The sequence below is a fragment of the Puma concolor genome, chromosome C1 (assembly GCF_028749965.1).
Source record: "Puma concolor isolate L17-30 chromosome C1, mPumCon1.1.hap2, whole genome shotgun sequence".
In the NCBI taxonomy this organism is placed as follows: domain Eukaryota; kingdom Metazoa; phylum Chordata; class Mammalia; order Carnivora; family Felidae; genus Puma; species Puma concolor.
The window spans coordinates 43,005,292-43,023,062 of record NC_141674.1 but is presented as its reverse complement, the minus strand read 5'-3'; the positions used below and the strand labels follow the sequence as shown (position 1 = coordinate 43,023,062).

General features: G+C 54.3%; 2 protein-coding genes across 13 annotated transcripts in view; one reads left to right on the top strand and one right to left on the bottom strand.

The window, feature by feature from the left end:
• SLC1A7 (solute carrier family 1 member 7) overlaps window positions 1–14,510 on the top strand; it is a 77,974-nt gene extending 63,464 nt beyond the window's left edge. For 8 of the 9 annotated variants that reach the window (XM_086717019.1, XM_086717021.1, XM_086717020.1 and 5 more), the window contains 8 exons: window positions 1,994–2,036; window positions 4,257–4,479; window positions 8,110–8,209; window positions 8,917–9,150; window positions 11,114–11,308; window positions 12,116–12,250; window positions 12,678–12,780; window positions 13,346–14,510. In XM_086717019.1, the coding sequence (XP_086573145.1) occupies window positions 1,994–2,036; window positions 4,257–4,479; window positions 8,110–8,209; window positions 8,917–9,150; window positions 11,114–11,308; window positions 12,116–12,250; window positions 12,678–12,780; window positions 13,346–13,564 (1,252 nt within the window). In that variant the 3' untranslated portion in view covers window positions 13,565–14,510. Of the gene's footprint in view, window positions 1–1,993; window positions 2,037–4,256; window positions 4,480–8,109; window positions 8,210–8,916; window positions 9,151–11,113; window positions 11,309–12,115; window positions 12,251–12,677; window positions 12,781–13,326 lie in introns of all 9 variants that reach the window. The other variant, XM_086717018.1, reaches the window with a different exon arrangement.
• Window positions 7,315–17,771, bottom strand: part of PODN (podocan) — a 32,622-nt gene continuing 22,165 nt past the window's right edge. For 3 of the 4 annotated variants that reach the window (XM_086717010.1, XM_086717012.1, XM_086717013.1), the window contains exon 11: window positions 16,170–17,167. The gene's annotated coding sequence lies outside the window, so the exon portion shown is untranslated. Of the gene's footprint in view, window positions 15,439–16,169; window positions 17,168–17,771 lie in introns of those variants that run through there. The other variant, XM_086717011.1, reaches the window with a different exon arrangement.

Here is a 17,771-nt window from a genome sequence, read left to right as displayed (position 1 = left end):
ACTTGGTCACATAGTTTCCCTAGTTTGTCATTTGCTTTATAATTCTCTTTCTATGTGAATCTGTCTCAGAGAATTCTCAATTTATTTAACCTTTTATTTTGGCATAATTGTAAGTTTACAGAAAACTTACAAACATACCCTTCACCCAGTTTTCCCTGAAGTCAGCAAAGTACGGAGTGATGGCACAGATGTCAAAACTAAGAAATGAAATTAGTACAACACTATTAACTAAATTGTAGACCGTGTTTGGATTTCACCGATTTTCCACGAATGTCTTTTTTTTTCTGCCCCAGAATCCCACCCAGGATACCATGTTGCTCTTAGGAAATTCTTAATTTCTTTTCTTAAAAAAATTTTTTTTAATTAATGAATTTATTTTTTGAGAGAGTGCGTGCGTGTTCATGTGCACAAGAGTGGGAGGGGCAGAGGGAGAGGGAGGGAGAGAATCCTAAGCAGGCTCCACAGTCAGCATGGAGCACACACAGGGCAAGGTCTCATGAATGATGAGGTCGTGACCTGAGCCGAAATCAAGAGCCGGATGCTTAACTAACTGAGCCACCCAGATGCCCCTAGAAATTCTTTTGTGTGTGTGTGTGTGTGTGGTGGATTTCTTTTTTTTTTTTAATATGAAATTTATTGCCAAACTGGTTTCCATACAACACCCAGTGCTCATCCCAACAGGTGCCCCCCTCAGTGCCCATCCCCCACTTTCCCCTCCCTCCCACTTAATTCTTAATTTCTATGTAGTAAAATCTATTGATGTTTTTATTGCTCATTTTCTTCTTAGAGGGTCCTTCCATATTCTGAGATCTGAAAAATATTAACCTATATTTTCTTTTAGCTTTTTATGTTTTCATTTTTTTAATTTCTTATTTCTTTAACCCATATGGAATTTATTTTGGCGCAAAGTATAAATAGGGATTCTAAGTTGTTGTTTTCTTTTAATAGTTGATTGGCCACACAGTGCTCTATAATAAATCCTTCCTTTCCTCACTGATCTGTGAAGCAACTTTTATCAAAAATGAAGTACTTAGGGGCACCTGGCTGGCTCAGTTGGAAGAGCATGGGACTCTTAATCTTGGGGTTGTGGGTTCAAGCCCCGTGTTGGGTGTAGAGATTACTTAAAAAAAAATAAATACACTTTATTTTTGTTTTTAATGAAGTATTTAGATGGTTCTGTTTCTGGGCTATAGGTTCTGTTCTATTGGTTTTTCTGTTGACAGCTGTGTCAATATTGCACTTTAAGAGAGAGAGACAGTGTGAACAGGGGAGAGGCAGACAGAGAAGGAGACAGAATCCGAAGCAGGCTCCATGCTCTGAGCGGTCAGCACAGAGCCCGACGCGGGGCTCGAACTCATGGACCGCGAGATCATGACCTGAGCTAGGGTCAGACACTTAACTGACTGAGCCACCCAGGCGCCCCAATACTGCACTTTAAAATTATATCTTTACAGAAGGTGTTCATATCTGATAGGACAAGCACCCTCCTCCTTTAGCTTTATGAAAACAATGTTAACAAGAATTATGATCTCATTCATGTGCCAAGTCATGTGTTGTGCAGCACAGATAAGATACGAACAACTGAGTTTTCAAGGAGGCCTAATCTGTGGGAGAGGCAGACCCCTGAGCCAGTGCCACACTGCAGCAGGTGATCCGCAAGGGAAGGCCCACGGAGTCGGCCAGCAATCAGAGAAGGCTTGGCCTCTGATTAATTGGAGTACGAGTTAGCCAGAGAAGCAGGAAGGACATTCTAGGCAGAAGGAACAGTGTAGACGAAGGGCCAGCTGCTGGAGAAGTGTGCAGTGTTTCTAGGGAACTGGATGCAATTGCCTTTGGAGCTTTGAGTACTGGGGGGTGGGGAAGAGATGAGACTGGAGAGGGAGGTGGGGCTGGGTCACGGAGAGCCTTGCCTGCCAAGTGGGGTGTTCAGATGACCCCACAGGCCCTCCTGTGCTGGGTTGTGGAATTCTTCAACTGCTGACTCTCTTCCCAGGAACATGTTCCCAGCCAACCTGGTGGAAGCCACTTTCAAACAGGTAAGTGGATCCCAGAGCGATGGAGCGGTGCAGGCAGGACCAGCCTGGGCCAGGCTGGGAAGGGACAGGTTTCCCCAGCAAGTCTCCCTGCCTCCTGGGGGCCAGATGCTGGAGAGGAGTGCAGGTGGGGAGACCTGGATCCTCACGGCCTCCCATGGCCACACCCCTGCCCTGGGTTCCAGCTTCTGACGAAGAGAACTTACAAGGGTGGGGGGAAGCCACTGTGCTCTAGGTTTACACCCATGCTCACGCCCACTGTCTCAGTCAGTCCTCACAGTAACCCTGCCCTCAGTGTGCCAGCCCCTCTCCCGGATGAGGAAACTGAGGCACAGAAGGATTAAAAGATCTGCCCAAGGTTGTACCACCAGTAAATGATGGCGCTGGTAGGAAAACCCGGGTCTGTCTGGCTTCTAAGCCTGTTTTCTGTTTCTTTTTAAAAAGAATCCTTTTCCCCCGTAATAAGAATAGTAACGATGTTCAGTGTAAAATGTTAGGAAAATACTAAAAAATACGAAGAAGAAAATAAAATCATCTCTTGTTCCAGCACCAAGCAACAGTGACAGTAGTTGGTACACTTTTAGTCTTATTTCTCTGCATAAATATGCTTTAGAAAAATAAAATTGGGTTAATGGTGCATAGACAGTGTGTGTCTTGCTTTTCCCCACTCCTATTACATCATGAGCATTTTCCCTGGTTATTAAGCATTTCTTTAAAATACAATATTTGCAGTGAGACAAGAGCCCGTGATAAGGCCAGGCTATACTTTATTACCATGCCCCTTTTGGTAGGCTTTTAGGTTGTTTTCAAAGTTTTTCCATTTTTAGAAATTATGGTAAATATCCTTGTGCACAAATTTTTGTCTGCCCTTCTAATAACTTCTAATGCTTTTCCCCTTGTAAAATGTTGGCTGCTTAGTTGACAATCCAGCGAGCATTTCCTGACCCCCTTGCCTGTGCTAGGCCCTGCAGTGGGGACTGGGGACTGGGGACACAAAGGAGGAGGTTGAGGGTTGGATAGGAGGCTCCAAAATAAGGAGTGGTGAAATCTTGAGCTAATCTCTCTATCTTTCCTAATCTCCTGGGTCTTTATCTACGAAATAAGCCAGATAGTGAAGGGCCCCAAATGGTAGGCCAGGGAGTTTGGGTTTTATTCCAACAGTGACGGGAAATTATTGAAGGTGTGAGAGGGAAAGAGTGAATGTTCCTTTGCTTCATACCTGCCTGGAATGCCCTTTTTTCTTTTGGCAAACTCCTACCCATCCTTCAAGACCCAACTCAAATATCCCCTTCTTTGTGAAGCTGTCTGATCCTCTGAAGCAAAGTAAGTCACTCCCTCCCCAAAGCTCTCAGAGCAGAATTCACGTCTGGTTCATCTTCGTATCCCTGGCATCCAACACAGAAAGTCCAATGTTGGAATGCTGACGGTAGTGGTGGCGGTAATAACAGCAGTAATGGCCACATAAGGCCACCATACGCCAGGCACTGCTGTAAACACTTTATGTGTGTTGCCTCATTTATTCAAACGAGCCAGATAGTATTGTGACCCCCATTTTACAGATGAAGAAACTGAAGCACAGAAACTTCTGGTCCCATATATTTCCTAACTGGTTTCTCCACACCACCCTGTGCCCCAGAAGACTTACCTTATTGATACTGTGGTGTTAGGAGGCTAGAAATTTCCCTTGTTTGGACTCCCAGTGCCTGAGGAATGAGGATTCCCTGGGGCAGAGGAGGAAAGGTAGACAGCATGGAGGCTCAGGGCTTTGCAGCTGGGACGTCTTCTCCTCCAGAAGGCTTGGGGCAACCTGAGCTTTTCAAATAGAAGGCCCAAGTTTCCATCAGTGGCAGGCAGGGCTGGCTGGCTATTAGGTGGTTGGAAAATGATGTTTGGAAGGGATAGATGGGTGAATAGAAAATTATCTGGGTAGAAGAGGAGATGGTTAGAGGGGATCCCAGTTGGGTGTGATGATGCATAGAAGGAAGGAGAGGGTGGAAGGGACTAATAGAAGCATGGCTGGGTAGGGCATACTTGGATGACGGAATCCCAGTTTTCTTTTTGGTAAAATCTTGATGATACTCCTGCCTACCTCACAGGATTATCGTCCATCAAATAGTTCTCGACTATATACAAATGTGCCTCCAAGATATTATTGTTGTTGCTGATGATATTAATAGCAATATTTGGTCCTGACTCCTTCCTGGTTGGGGTGTCGCCCACTAGTACCGTACCAAGACCACCCCCGTTGTCAAATCCCCCAAGATGGCATCAGAGGAGGCCCCTCCTCGGCAGATCCTCATCTACGGGGTCCAGGAAGAGAACGGCTCTCATGTTCAGAACTTTGCCCTGGACCTGACCCCGCCACCCGAGGTTGTTTACAAGTCAGAGCCTGACACCATCGATGGCATGAACGTGCTGGGCATCGTCATCTTCTCTGCCACCATGGGTATGTGCTTCCTCCCCTCCCCGGCAGTGGCCGGGAGCCAGTCCCTTCGTGCATCTACCCTTCTCTGCAACCTGCATCCCTAATCTAAATAACCTGGAGTCTCCCATCTTCCAGGTGATTCCTTTCTTTCCTACCCAGTAGAGTGGCTCAAGTCCCTATTCCATTACCAAAGGGTGTCTCCAGCCCTCCCCCACGCCAGTCGAAGCTGGCATTCCTCACTTGGAATTCTCCACTCCTGGGTGCTAGTTTCCTCTCCCTTAAAGAAGACCATGCCTCAGGCTTCCTCCCAGCAGCCTGTTCCATTTTACTGAGGTCTGGGGATACTAGGGCAGGGTGGCGGGCGGGGGGGCGGGGGGGGGGGAGGTTACAATAAAGAACAGGAAAAACCTGAAAATCTATCATCCATCACTGTCTCATTAAAGTCCTCATTTCTCCCTTCCATTTCCAACCACAGGGGCTCCCCACTGGTCAACTCTGTCCTCAGACAAGTGTGTGTCATTTCTCAGGGCCCACAGTTGGCCTCCTTGACCACACCCTCCCCTTTGCTACTCTTCTTGCCAAGACCTTCAACCATAGGCTATCACTACGAAGTGGTGAGGCCTCACTAGCAAAGGCCTTCCTGTACCTTTTAACAACAAAACAAAACAAAACAAAACAAAACAAAACAAAACAAAAAAGTATTCTTTTTCTTAAAGAGAGCCCCCAAATAGTATAAGCTTCGGATCCCACAAAACCTATGGCTATGCCTCTGCCAACAGTGCCCTCACCACCATCACCAATACACACACACACACACACACACACACACACACACAACCCTTTTCCTTCTTGGAGACAAGCCATCCAGAACAATCTAGCTGGTCAGTCCCTGTCTTGGCCTTCTAGGCTATCAAAGGTCATTGTGAGTCTTATTCTAAAATTGGCATCTACCTCCCACTTCGCCCTGGCCAAGGTCCTGGCGAGGGCCTCTCCTCCCTCTCTGACTTGTCCACAAGGTTTTCTTCTTACTGTCTTACTGGTTGCTCATGCAGGAAATCTGGGGGCTGTTTTCTGCCTCTGCCTGGCCCACATCCAAATCTGTCAGGTCTGCTTCCGAAACTTCTCTCCAAGCCCACATTTCCCTCTGCTCACTGCCAGCATCACAGTTCGGGGCCACCACAGTTCACCTCTCACCTGGTTTCTGCAAGAGCCTCCTGAAGGGTCCCTGTCCTGGTGTGTCCTCCTCACGGGCTCACAAAGTCCTGCAGTGGCTCTCCACTGCACTTGGAAAGGGGTCCCGAACTCTGTACACGGCCTGCAGAGCTCTGTGTGATCTGACCAGCCTGCCTCCCGGCTTCTCTGGTCCTGCTCTCTTCCCCCAGCCATGCTGCCTTTCGGTTCCAGGAAGGTGCCTCTCCAAAGATCTTCCCACTCCCCCAGCCTGGCTGCCCCTGCCCCTTCCTCTCCCCCTGCACCTTCCCCTCCTTGCAGGGGGACTGTGGTCTTCACAAGCATCACGTCCTCGGGAAAGTCTTCCTAACGCCCCCAGACTGCTCAGGTGCTCTTTGTTACTCCTTAAACGTTTGACCGCATTGCAGTTATCTAACTGTTTCTGTAACTGTTTAGCATCTACACAGAAGCAGGCGTAAGCTCCATGCAGGCAGTGACGGGCCTGGCTTGTTCCCCATTTATCCCCACAGCCCACCACACTGACTGGAGAGAGCAGGCACGCAGGAAAACCTGCTGGAGAGATGGGTAGATGGCTGGGAATGGACTGACCATGGTGGGTAACGGAGCTCTAATCGTCTTGGCCCAAATGTCGGGCATGCAGAGGGGCTAGGGCCTCAGGGACCCGAGCATGTGACAGGACGGTGTTTGGAGGCTCTCACAGCACATCTGGCAATCAGTCCCCAATACTGGATATTCCCACTCCTCCCCAGCCGCTGCCTCTCTTAGGGGTGGGAACATATAAACAGGACCTCTGCTGGCAGAGCAAAAGAAACCCTGAGACCCTCTGACTCACTGTTTCCTGGATGTGTGTCACTGTCTATGTGTCAGTGTGTATATGTTCGTGTATGTGTGCCCAAGTCAGCACGTGCCTATGCCTGTGTGTGTCCACTTCCATTTGGACCTGCATCTGTGTGTGCCCACATCTGAGTGTGAGCAGACACACCTGCACAGCTGCTCCGAATGCGGCTTTCTTGGGTCCCCACGACACAACCTCCTTTCCCATCTCGTCCCTGGTGTTGGGACGTGGCTGATACTAAGGTCCCATTGGCCGGGACTGTTGCAGGAGGCCTGCCACCAGACCCTGGGTCCCCGGCACACAGGTGCCCAGCCAGCCTGAGCCCTTATGTGTCTCCTGGTTCGGGTGGGAATAGCCTGGGAGGAGGGACAGAGCTGGCAGGGGACCTGGGTCTCAGCTCAGCCAGGCTTCCACAGGCCCTATGGGCAAGGGCTAGGTTGTATCACCTTCAACTTGGGCCTCTCCCGCCCATACCAGCAGGGGCCCCATGTCATCCCATCACCATGTGGTAGCTGTTCTGCGGATAGTGTGAGTTCAGGGCTTCCTGGGGCAGGAAAGAGCCTCTCTCTGGAGTCACATGAGCCAGGGTTCAAATCCCTTCCCTGCTTCTCCCTGGCTGAGTCAGGTGATGAGCCCCTCCAAGCACACTGCCGGTAAGCTTTCTAAGGACAGCCACAGAGTGTGTTTTGCTCTCCATTTTTGTGTCACCAGAAGGGACAGCTGTCACTTGTCACCGTTTCAGGAATGGCCTGATGGCGCCCAACTGCACAGAGCTCACCTGGGGAATAGTACACACACAAACACTCCCCAAGTAAGAGAATGACAGGGGCTCCGGGAAAGCCTTTATTATTCATTCATTTGTTCGTTCATTCATTCAGTGATTATTGTTGAGCACCTACAACGTGCCAGCTAAGGAGATACAGTTCTTTCCCTCATGGAGCTAACCTTCTATTGGAGGAGACAGAAAAAAAAATAATAATAACAGACAACCGGAAAATAACACTTATAAGTTGTAATAAGTGATATAAAGGGATCAGAAAGACATGATACAGAGAAGAATAAATGGAGAGTTTGCCAAGGGGAGAGGGGGACAGGCCTCCAGGCCATGTGGGGAGCTGGGCAGCCAGGGTTTCAGGCACCAGGACCTACATGGGCGAGGGCCCTGAGGCAGTGAAAAGCTTGACGTATTCTAGAAACGTAAAGGAGGCCAGTGATGCCAGAGCATAGTGAGGAGGTGAAAAGCAGGGCCAGATGGAGGTGGGAGGTGTTGACAGAGGTCAGATCAATCGGGGCCTGAAGCAGGGGGGATCTTGGTTATGGTGGGAGTGTTCAGGAAGTCATTGCGTGGGGGGTTGGCAGGGAACATTTTTATGGATTAGAGAGGAGGATGAGATGAGAGCCCTGGTCCAGCAGTAGAGGCCCAGGAGAAGGAGAGGAGAGGGTGCAGGGAAGCACTGTGCTTGATCCAAGGCTGCTGGGAATTCAGCCAAGGCCCGAGGCCCACACGTGCGCGCAGGTCTGTCCCTGCTGGGCCACCAGCGTGTGCTGGCACATGCCACTGTGGTGCGTGCCTGTGCCTCGGTGTGCGGCCTCTGTGACATGCTTGTGTGTCTCTGCCCCTGCAGGCATCATGCTGGGCCGCATGGGGGACAATGGGACCCCTCTAGTCAGCTTCTGCCAGTGCCTCAATGAGTCCGTCATGAAGATTGTGGCGGTGGCTGTGTGGTAAGCCTCACTGGGGGCAGAAGTGTCCTCTTCCACCTTCACCCCACCCCCTTTCAGCCCTGCCCTGGGAAGATGGAGGGATACCACGGCCCCTTCCACTGCTTTCCTGCCCTGGAGGCTCAGCCCTGGCCACATTCTGCCCTGCATCCCCCGGCCCAGCCCTGACGAGGTCTAGTTCCAGCCCCGGGCCTGCCATTTCTGGCCTGATCAGGCCCACTGGAGGACAGTTACAAGCTAAGCGTGGCCTTGCTCTCCTGGCCCAGTTTCCCCATCCCATGGAGTCTCATCAGCTTAGCTTTTGGAGAAGGGAAACACTGGAAGTGAGAACCAGCTGCCACTCCTTGGTTCAGAGCTCAGGCCTTAGGAATCTTCTAGTCCGAACTTGTACAGTTTCGATGGGGAAACGCAGAGGCCCGCCCCGGGTCACGCATGAAGTCTGTGGCACCGCTGGGCTGAAATGAGGGCCTGCTGAGGGCAGGGGCCCTCCTCAGAGACCTGGACAGGAAGGCAAGGAGGGGGGCCAGAGGTTGTGCGGGTTGGACTGGTTGAGCGTCGTGGTATTAATGAGGCCACATGTACTGGGCACCTTGGTACAGAGTCCCATTCAGTCCTCACAGGATCCCCGGGCGGCCAGGGGGCAGTGATGCCGTGCCAGGACTGCCCGGGACCCTCGCCTGCCCGGCACTGAACTGGCCGCCTGCCCCCAGGTACTTCCCCTTTGGCATTGTGTTCCTCATCGCCGGCAAGATCCTGGAGATGGACGACCCCACAGCAGTCAGAAAGAAGCTGGGTTTCTACGCGGTCACTGTGGTGTGTGGGCTGGTGGTCCATGGCCTCTTCATCCTGCCCCTGCTCTACTTCTTCATCACCAAAAAGAACCCCATTGTCTTTATCCGAGGCGTCCTCCAGGCCCTGCTCATTGCGCTGGCCACCTCCTCCAGGTAGCCCTGGGTGACGGGCAGGGTGGAGTGATGCTGGCAGCTGAACTCCGTTCATCTGTCCAGCCATCACTTGTCCATAGCCATAGAACCATGGAAAGTTCAGTATGGCCCACTTCACAAACTTGGGGGTAGCTATGGACAGTGGTAAATGAGACCAATTTTTGAAATGCATTGCTTGAGGCCCCACCGGCCTGAATGGCAGAAAGCCCTGATGGCTTCTTAAGGCCTTCCCCTCCCCAACTGCCTGCATCCCTAAGGTGCACTCAGTCCACATGGCAGTGGCTTCCACACATCTTGGGGTCGGGACAGCTGATGGGCGATGAATCTGCAATGGCTGTTGCCTTTTGCTGCCATACGGTGCTCCCGTTGGAGTCAGGCCCTGTGTTGTTTAGGGTCTTGGCCTGTCCACGGCTGCGGGGACATCCTGGCTGGATGCCCTGTCCCAGCCTTGACAGTGTAACTCACCAGTGGGGATTTGAATCATGGTTCCACCGCCCATTGGCTGTGTGGCTGTGGGCAAGTCACTTAACCTCCCTGGGCACCAATTTCCTCATATGCAGTTTGGGGATCAGGGTGGTCTCTGCCTCTAAGGGTTGCATGGGAATTAGTGGAGATAACTCACTAGGGGCACGAAGGCTAGCCTATGAGGTGGCATCTGCTCTCAAGGATCCCGGCCCACAGTTGAGTGCAGAAGCAGAGTTGGAGGCATGCAAACCCACCCGTCTGTCTACCAAGGAGGAGAAAGTGCTCTACATACTCTGTGAAGAAAGGGTGGTTCTCCCTACAGCATATGTCCAAGCTCCACGTGGAGGACTCGCCTGAGCTCAGGCCCATGTCTCTTCAGAGCCTCGTTCTCCCTTCCAGCCCTTACTGCTTTCTCTTCTCTGGGCCTCAGCTTCCCAATCTGTCAAATGGGAGTGAGGGCCCCCACCCTTGGCAGCAGAAGTACCTCACACAAAACTTAGGAGGAGCAGGGCCCCAGTGAGGAAAAGCCCCCAGAAGCCTCGTCCAGGAACCTCCACGCAGGGCAGAGCCAGGAGGTGGAAAGGAAAGGCAAAGTCCCAATGGCTGCCAGCTCCCATACCACAGGCCAAGCCCTGCTGGAGCCAGCAGCCCTTGGCCATCTCCTGCTTGGCAGAAACCACAGCCGCGGGCCCAGCACATCTGGGGAGATCATCGCAGGCTCTGGAAAATGGACGTGGGCTCCCCAGGCAGTGGCCTGTGGGAAAGGAAGGGCACTGTGGCCAAACCAACCTGAGTTTTAGTCTCAGCACGGCCACCAGGAGCTCTAGTAACAGAGACAGTAACAAGGACAGTAGTGGCTACCACTGACTGCCTGCAATGTGCCAGATACTGCTCTAAGCGCTTTCTTGTTGAATCATCACCCTAATAGCTCTGTAATCTAGGTATTGTTTGGAATAAGGAAACTAAGGCACACACAGGTTAAGGAACCCGCCAGAGCCACTTGGCTAGTAGGAGGCTGGAATCTAAATCCAGCAAGGCCGGCCCCAGAGCCCTACTCTTAGCCACTTTATGCTTGGCACAGCGGTATGACTTTGGGTCAGCCCCTCCTCCCCTCCGGGCTTCAGTTTCTTCATCTGTAAAATGGACTCAAAACCCCTCCCTCACAGGAAGCTGTGAGGGTCAGATAAGAGTGTGTGTAAAGCACAATGCCTGGCGCATAGTAGGTGCTCTGCTGATGGTGGCTCCTTTCCTGACCTGTGCGGCTGGTGGGGGGTCTCCGGGGCCTAGGCTTGGGCGGGTCTGGCTGGGCCACTGATCACACACTTGCCAAGAATGCCATTTGAGACCATTTTCAAAGCTCCTTCAGCCTGTCCTCCCCCGTGATGGGTGGGCTGCCTGGGGTGGGGACGAGCTTCCCATCCCTGGCACGCAGGCAGCCCAGAGCCCCGGAGTACCCTGGGAGACAGTGGTAGGCACGCGCTGGCCCCTCTGCCCACAGCTCAGCCACACTGCCCATCACCTTCAAGTGCCTGCTGGAAAACAACCACATTGACCGGCGGATTGCCCGCTTTGTGCTGCCCGTGGGCGCCACCATCAACATGGACGGGACAGCGCTCTACGAGGCTGTGGCCGCCATCTTCATTGCCCAGGTCAACAACTATGAGCTGGACTTCGGCCAGATCATCACCATCAGGTACACACCTGACACCCCATACCCAGGGTGGATTGGCCGGGGAAGAGGAGGGCACCGAAGGACCTTCAGGATTCTCGAGCTCTCAGATCTGATGGGGTCTCTGAAGTGCAGAGGAGGCAAGGGCTTTGTTCCTAGCCACACGGCAAGTTAGTGCTGGGATGTGGCCTGGCTTCTATGACTCAGGGCTCCTTCCCCAGTGTCACCCTGCAGAGGGGGAGCTCCGAGCAGGATGGGAACTAAGGTCCAGAGGAGGGCCTGCAGTCTGGGCATGCAGGGCAGGGAGGGGGCTAAAGGCAGGCAGAGGGTGAGCAGAGGCCAGGGGTGGGATGAGGGGACGGGGGGAGGGTGACTGCTAGTGTGGCTGGAGGTGAGGGAAGGGTGCTGGGGTGCTGGGGTGAGGGTCAGAGGCCGTGGGGAAGACCTTGTGTGCCAGCCTGAGGGCACAAGTCTGGCCCCAGGAACCAGGCCCAGAGGGAGGCTGGGCAGAGCCATGCAGGTGGACGACCTGAATTTCTGGTCAGCTTTTTGGAACCTGACAGAGGCAGTGGCCCCAGGCACATGCTCTTCTACAAACTCCTCAGGAGGTTCCACTGGGACCAGAGATGGAGGCCCATGGAGTCACAGGACCTTGAGCAGGGACGTGCCCCCCACCCTGAGAACTTCCTGATGTGGCATTCCTAACAACCCCTGCCCCATATGGCTGTCCCCAGAGGCCCTGGCATTCTGGACTCCTTCTTGGAGCCAGGGCTCCAACAGCGAGGCCTGCCCCTCCTGCTCCTCCTCTTCCTCTCCCTGCCCCTCCTGCAGCATCACGGCCACAGCGGCCAGCATCGGGGCAGCTGGCATCCCCCAGGCTGGGCTCGTCACCATGGTCATCGTACTCACCTCCGTGGGACTTCCCACTGACGACATCACCCTCATCATCGCTGTCGACTGGGCTCTGTGAGTGGGTTTGCCCCCTACCTGCCTCATCCCCCAGGCAGCAGGCATTGAGGGTGGGCCGGGAGAACTGCCATGGTTTGGCACACTGACACCAGCCTTTGCGGGGGCCAGTTTTTAAAAATGAAAATGTGCCTACCCTTGTTCAAAAATATAAAGAATTTCAAGGGGGTGAGAGCAGAGCATCAGACCAAGCCCAGGCCCTTTTGAGCATGGGCACAGTCCACATGTTCCTGAATCCAGCCGTGCATCAACTTGCTTTGGCCTTGCCCGAGCAGGGGCAGTAGGCTTGAGAGGACCGAAAAGGCACTTTGCCACAGGCTCCAACCTGGCTGCCGGCTGCAGGTGCTGCTGGGCTGGGCCCTGCCTGCTGCCAGCTCCTCTTACCAAAAATAGTGCCCACCACTCACTGCCCACCTTGGCTCACCAGGGACCGTTTTCGCACCATGATTAACGTGCTGGGTGACGCGCTGGCGGCAGGGATCATGGCCCACATCTGCCGGAAGGACTTTGCTCAGGACACAGGCGTGGAGGTGAGAGCAGTGCCTCCCTCCCAGCCTGGCCGTTGGGAGGGTGGAGCTGGGATGGGGGTGCAGGTCTTCTCACCAGCTGGGCAACTTTCTGCCAATCCCTCCCTGCCTCCTCATCTGGACACAGGGTGACCGATTCCTCTCGCAGCTAGCTGTTGAGCACTCGTCATCGTGGGAGAAGCAGTGGCAAACAAAGAAAGATAAACCCTGTCCTCAGGGAGCCTGTACCTTAGTGTGGGGGTGCGCTCTATCCTGCCGACAACAATGCAAACATTTGTACGTCTGCACAGGGCTTCGTGGCAATAACTATGTGTAACAGGCTGTCCCACTCCCATTGGGGTGGATAGGCAGGGGACCCACCAGTTCCCTCACTGGACTTCTCCACTAAGACAACCTCAAAAGGAAGCAGGACAGATTGGAACTGGAGCCCAGAGAGGCCGTGTGTGACATATCAAGGTCCCACAGCACATCTGTAGGAAAACCAATCACGTGGTTTGCTCTTTCAGTCTTCCCTGGTGTCTAACCTCACTCCCTCCTGCTGCTACCAAGGCCTGTTTCCCCTCCCCAGAAACTGCCGCCCCGTGAGACCAAGCCAGTGAGCCTCCAGGAGATCGTGGCAACCCAGCAGAATGGCTGTGTGAAGAGCGTGGCGGAGGCCTCAGAGCTGACCCTGGGCCCTGCCTGTCCCCACCACATCCCTGTCCAGGTGGAGCAGGACGAGGAACCAGCTGCCACCTCTCTGGACCACTGCACCATTGAGATCAGTGAGCTTGAGACCAATGTGTAGCCTGCAGAGCTGCAGGGGCCAGGGGAGGCCTCCAGGTCTAGGGGCCAAGGGCAGGATCTCAACTCACTACTTTTCCGAGCACTCGGCAGGAGCCAGGCTCACACACTCCTCCCACCCTTGAGAGGCCAGGATTCGCCCCACAGGCCAGACAATAGAGTCTCAGAAAGGGAAAGACTGCATGTGGGAGCCCCAGCTGGACAATTATGACCTGGCACAGCCAAGGCCCCAGCTATGACATTTCCACTGTGTTAATCTATGAGGGTGGCAGCAGGGGCTATATGGTCCCACTTTCTGGATTACAGAGTTGAGACCCCATGAGCTGAAAACACTTGCCCCAGGTCTCAGGGCAGGTAACGTCAGGGCCAGGACTCTAACTCAAGTCTTCCAGGCCCTGGCCACTCTCTCCTGGAGGACAGGGGCCTGCAGGGCCAGATGCCAAGGGTCTCTGCCCCTCTGCAGGAGCTCAGCAGCCACCACTGCCTTCAGTTTATGAAGATAGAGCGATGTTCTGGTTCTGCCCCAGCTGAGTCCCTGCCCAGGCCGGTTATCCTCCCTGCCCCATAACACGTGGCCTCAGATAAACAGCTCTCCCTGAGGACGGCCCAGCCCTAGGCCAAGGCCCGCTGCCTGCCACGTGCCACAGCCTGTCCCGTCTCCCATCAGTCTCACCAGTCGTGTCTCACAAAGCTCAGCCCGTGTGGAGACAGCATGGCCTCAGAAGAGCTGCAGGGGCCCTTGGACACATCTGGGCCAGTCTCCCACAGGACAGGTGGGCCAGCCAGGACTGGGGAGGCAGGCTTGCCTGGGATGCTTTAGTCAAGCTGCCCATGGAGCCTTGGGGTCAGCACTCTCCATGAGCCTGTGTGATGAAGTGGTGTTAGATTTTCTACTCCTTTCTGTGTTCGCAAATTCAGTGATAACTAAATAAAGGTGTTTTGTTTTTCAATTTTGTGGGCTTGGTGACCATACCCTGGCCAGCATTTTTTTTAATGTTGACTTATTTTTGAGGTTGGGGGGAGGGAAGAAATGCGAGCAGGGGAGGGGCAGAAAGAGAGAGAGAGAGAGAGAGAGAGAGAAAATCCCAGGCAGGCTCTATGCCATCAGCCCAACACAGGGCTCGAACTCACAAACCGTGAGATCATAACCTGAGCTGAAATCAAGAGTCTGATGATGCTCAACTGATTGAGCCACCCAGGCCCCCCAGCCAGCATTTCTTTATTGGGCTCATACAGGCTGTCAGACTGGCCTGACAGGGCAGCCAGCGTATGAACAGACCTGCCCAGGTGGCCAGAATGTACAGGCTTGTCCATGTAGCTGGAGTGTAGACAGGTCTAGCTGGCCTGTCAGTGTATGGACAGACCTGCCTGGGCAACCAGAGTGCAAATGAGCCTGTCCCTGGAGGTTGGAATGAGGACAGGCCTGTCTGACCTGTCATATGCAGGAGGCAGAGTGTAAATCGGGGGCCTTTGCTTTGTTTAAGGAGGGGATGTGCCCAAGGACATTTCCAGACTCTCTCCCTCATTGTCCTTGGCCCCAGGGTGCCTCCAGGAGGCTCCAGGGGACACAGAAGAGCCGGCCACACTGCCTGTTCTGAATGTGCTTTGGGGAGAACATCTAGCTCCAGAGTCTTGCACAGAGGAGCCCATGAAGACACTGAAGCTGGGGGAGGGGATGGGCTTCCCAAAGTCACTCAGAGAACCAGGAGGGCACTTGCCTCCCAGCCCCCGCTCCTGAACTCCTTCCTATCCTCCTCGCATGGCCATGATCTGAGGAGTCCAAGAAGGGCCCCGATCCTAGGATCCCCGTCTCGCTGCAGGGCTGGGGGCTGTGGGGTCCACCATGGGAGCATCCTTCCTTCACTCAGGCCTAATCACCTAAGAGAGGTCAGAGGTCAAGCTATCAGTCATTCCCACAGTGGTGTGGACCGGCTTAAACGTCCCTTCCCTGTGTCACATCTCTAAGGCCCTTTTAGCAACGAAGCCTGGCCCACCACAAGGCAGGAATCTGGTCTTTGACAGGAGCACGCTTACACACCTCCAGTAGTGGGAGGTCATGCTTCCTGGGCATCTCACCACCTGTGCTCTGAGCCGGGGGCTGCCTTCCAGTTCCAACTCTGGCACTGTTGGGGGCGGTGGGAGCACTAGGCGTGTCCGTCACTTCTTCCCCGGGCAGGCCTGCAAAGACCTGGGCCCCCAAGTAGACCCTGCTCTAGGTCTCAGGCCTGCCTCTAGTCCCCTTCCCACCCCAGCCATCCTGGGGACAAACCCCATCAGTAGTGCCCACTCAGTGCACAGGCGGTCCTCTGGGTGAGCTCAGATGCTCAGCCTCTGGAAGCGCGGAGTGAGCTCACAAGCCCAGTGTGGTGGTGCTGGCCGGACCTGCTGACCCCCACCAAGCTGACGGTCACACGTGCCTCCAGGCCTCCTCACCTGTGACTAAACCCTGCGTCTCTGGACCTCTGCCTGTGTGATTACTTTGTGGGCCCAAGAACTGAACTTCGTGCCGACTCCTGCTGGTCTGGAAAGGCTCTCAGGTGCTTGTATCCTGCCCACCCCAGCCAGGCACTGGCCTGGCACCTGGCAGGAAGCACACACGGACACGGCCATAGGCTGCCAGAAAGGGGTAATGCTTTTATATTAGTTTTTCTATAACAAGAAAAATCAGTTTTGTTTTTTATCATTTTTTTTTTCTTAAAAAAGAATTTAAAAACCCAAGGCACCCAGAACATCCCACAGGCCCAAAGAATAAAAAAGGTATGTCATCAGGGCAGCTGGGCCCTTCCTCCTTGCCTGGCACTGCCCTTCCGCCTGACTTCTGCCCAAGGCCCCAGCAACCCCAGGAGATTTTCCCTCTGGCCTCAGTGGGGTTCCCCATCACAGACATGCCTGTGGCCGGCCAGGGCCTGGCAGGGAGTGGCTGCCTGGGCAGCTGGGAGTCAGGGCAGGCAGGCCAGGGCAGCAGTCCCAAAGGTTCCTGTCCCCAAAGGGAAGAAAAGGAACAAAAGTCAGCTTCTGTGAGTTCCAGAGGGTGGCAGGCACCTGGCCACAGAGAGCACCAAGATAACTCTGTCTTCTCCAGTGGACGGACGAACAGACGGATGAGCAGGTGGCAAGCCGTTCTGGCCAGTTCTGGCTGGGGCAAGATATGTCGGTGGCATAGGCCATAGAGGGCTGTTTTCATGGGATTCGTGTGTGTGTGTGTGTGTGTGTGTGTGTGCGCGCGCGCGCACGCGTGCACATGCGGGTCCAAGGTGAAGGGAGCAGGCGCCCGTGAGTGCCAGGGCAGGGTCAGACCCTTCCCTGAGTCTGCAGGAGTCCAAGGGCATGATGGCAATGGAGGGCGTGGGATGGAGAGGGGAACTGTATGGTGGGCTTGCTCCGTGCAGCCAGCAGTGTGTGACTGTGTCATGTTGCCTGCACGTGTCTGGCCGTGGGGTACTACAGGAACAAGGGGGAATGGGAGACTGTGTGTCCAGCCTGTGTTGTGGCAGTGGGGTGCAGGGTGGCTGGTGAGGGTGGCACTGGGTGTGTCTGTGAGCATGGCAGAGTGGGGCTCACAGGGCACAGGTACGTGCTGCAGAAAGGGGTCTGGCGGTCCGGTGTCCTGTAGAACACGTGGGAGAGTCAGGGAGGCCAGGGCAGAAGTGCCAGCTTTGGGAAGGTGGATTAGAGCTGGGGGCCCCCCAGGGGACTCTGGGAGGGCCAGGCGACTGCAGGCAGGAGGCAGAGTTGCCCCTGGGAGCCCAGAACCAGCCGGCCACCCACTGAGAGGTGTTCTTGCTGATGTGACCAGGCCTGGTATTGACTAGAGGGCTTTTAGGTCCCTCTGGCCACTCCCCAGGGCCTCTCCCAAGGCCCCACTCAACAGACCCGACCGAGGCCAATGTCCTCCAGAGAGGACAGATTCTCTCCCATCCCAGGACTCCCCATCCCCCTCAATGAGGGATATAGCATCCTCACTGGACAGCTGTTCACCCCCATCGTTGACCCCTGGCTCTGCCTGAGGACAATGCCTAGAGAGAAGGATCTCCAATTCATACTCCTGGGCTCCGAGAACAGAGGAAGGGGATTCCCAAGAGCCTCTTCTCCATGGTGGGATAACCGCCCCACGCACACTCTTCTGTCAGCCACACCTCCCTCTGTCATCCACCCATGGGATCCTCACCACCACCTTCAAGTCTCCACTCTGACCCAAGCCCCTGCTTTCA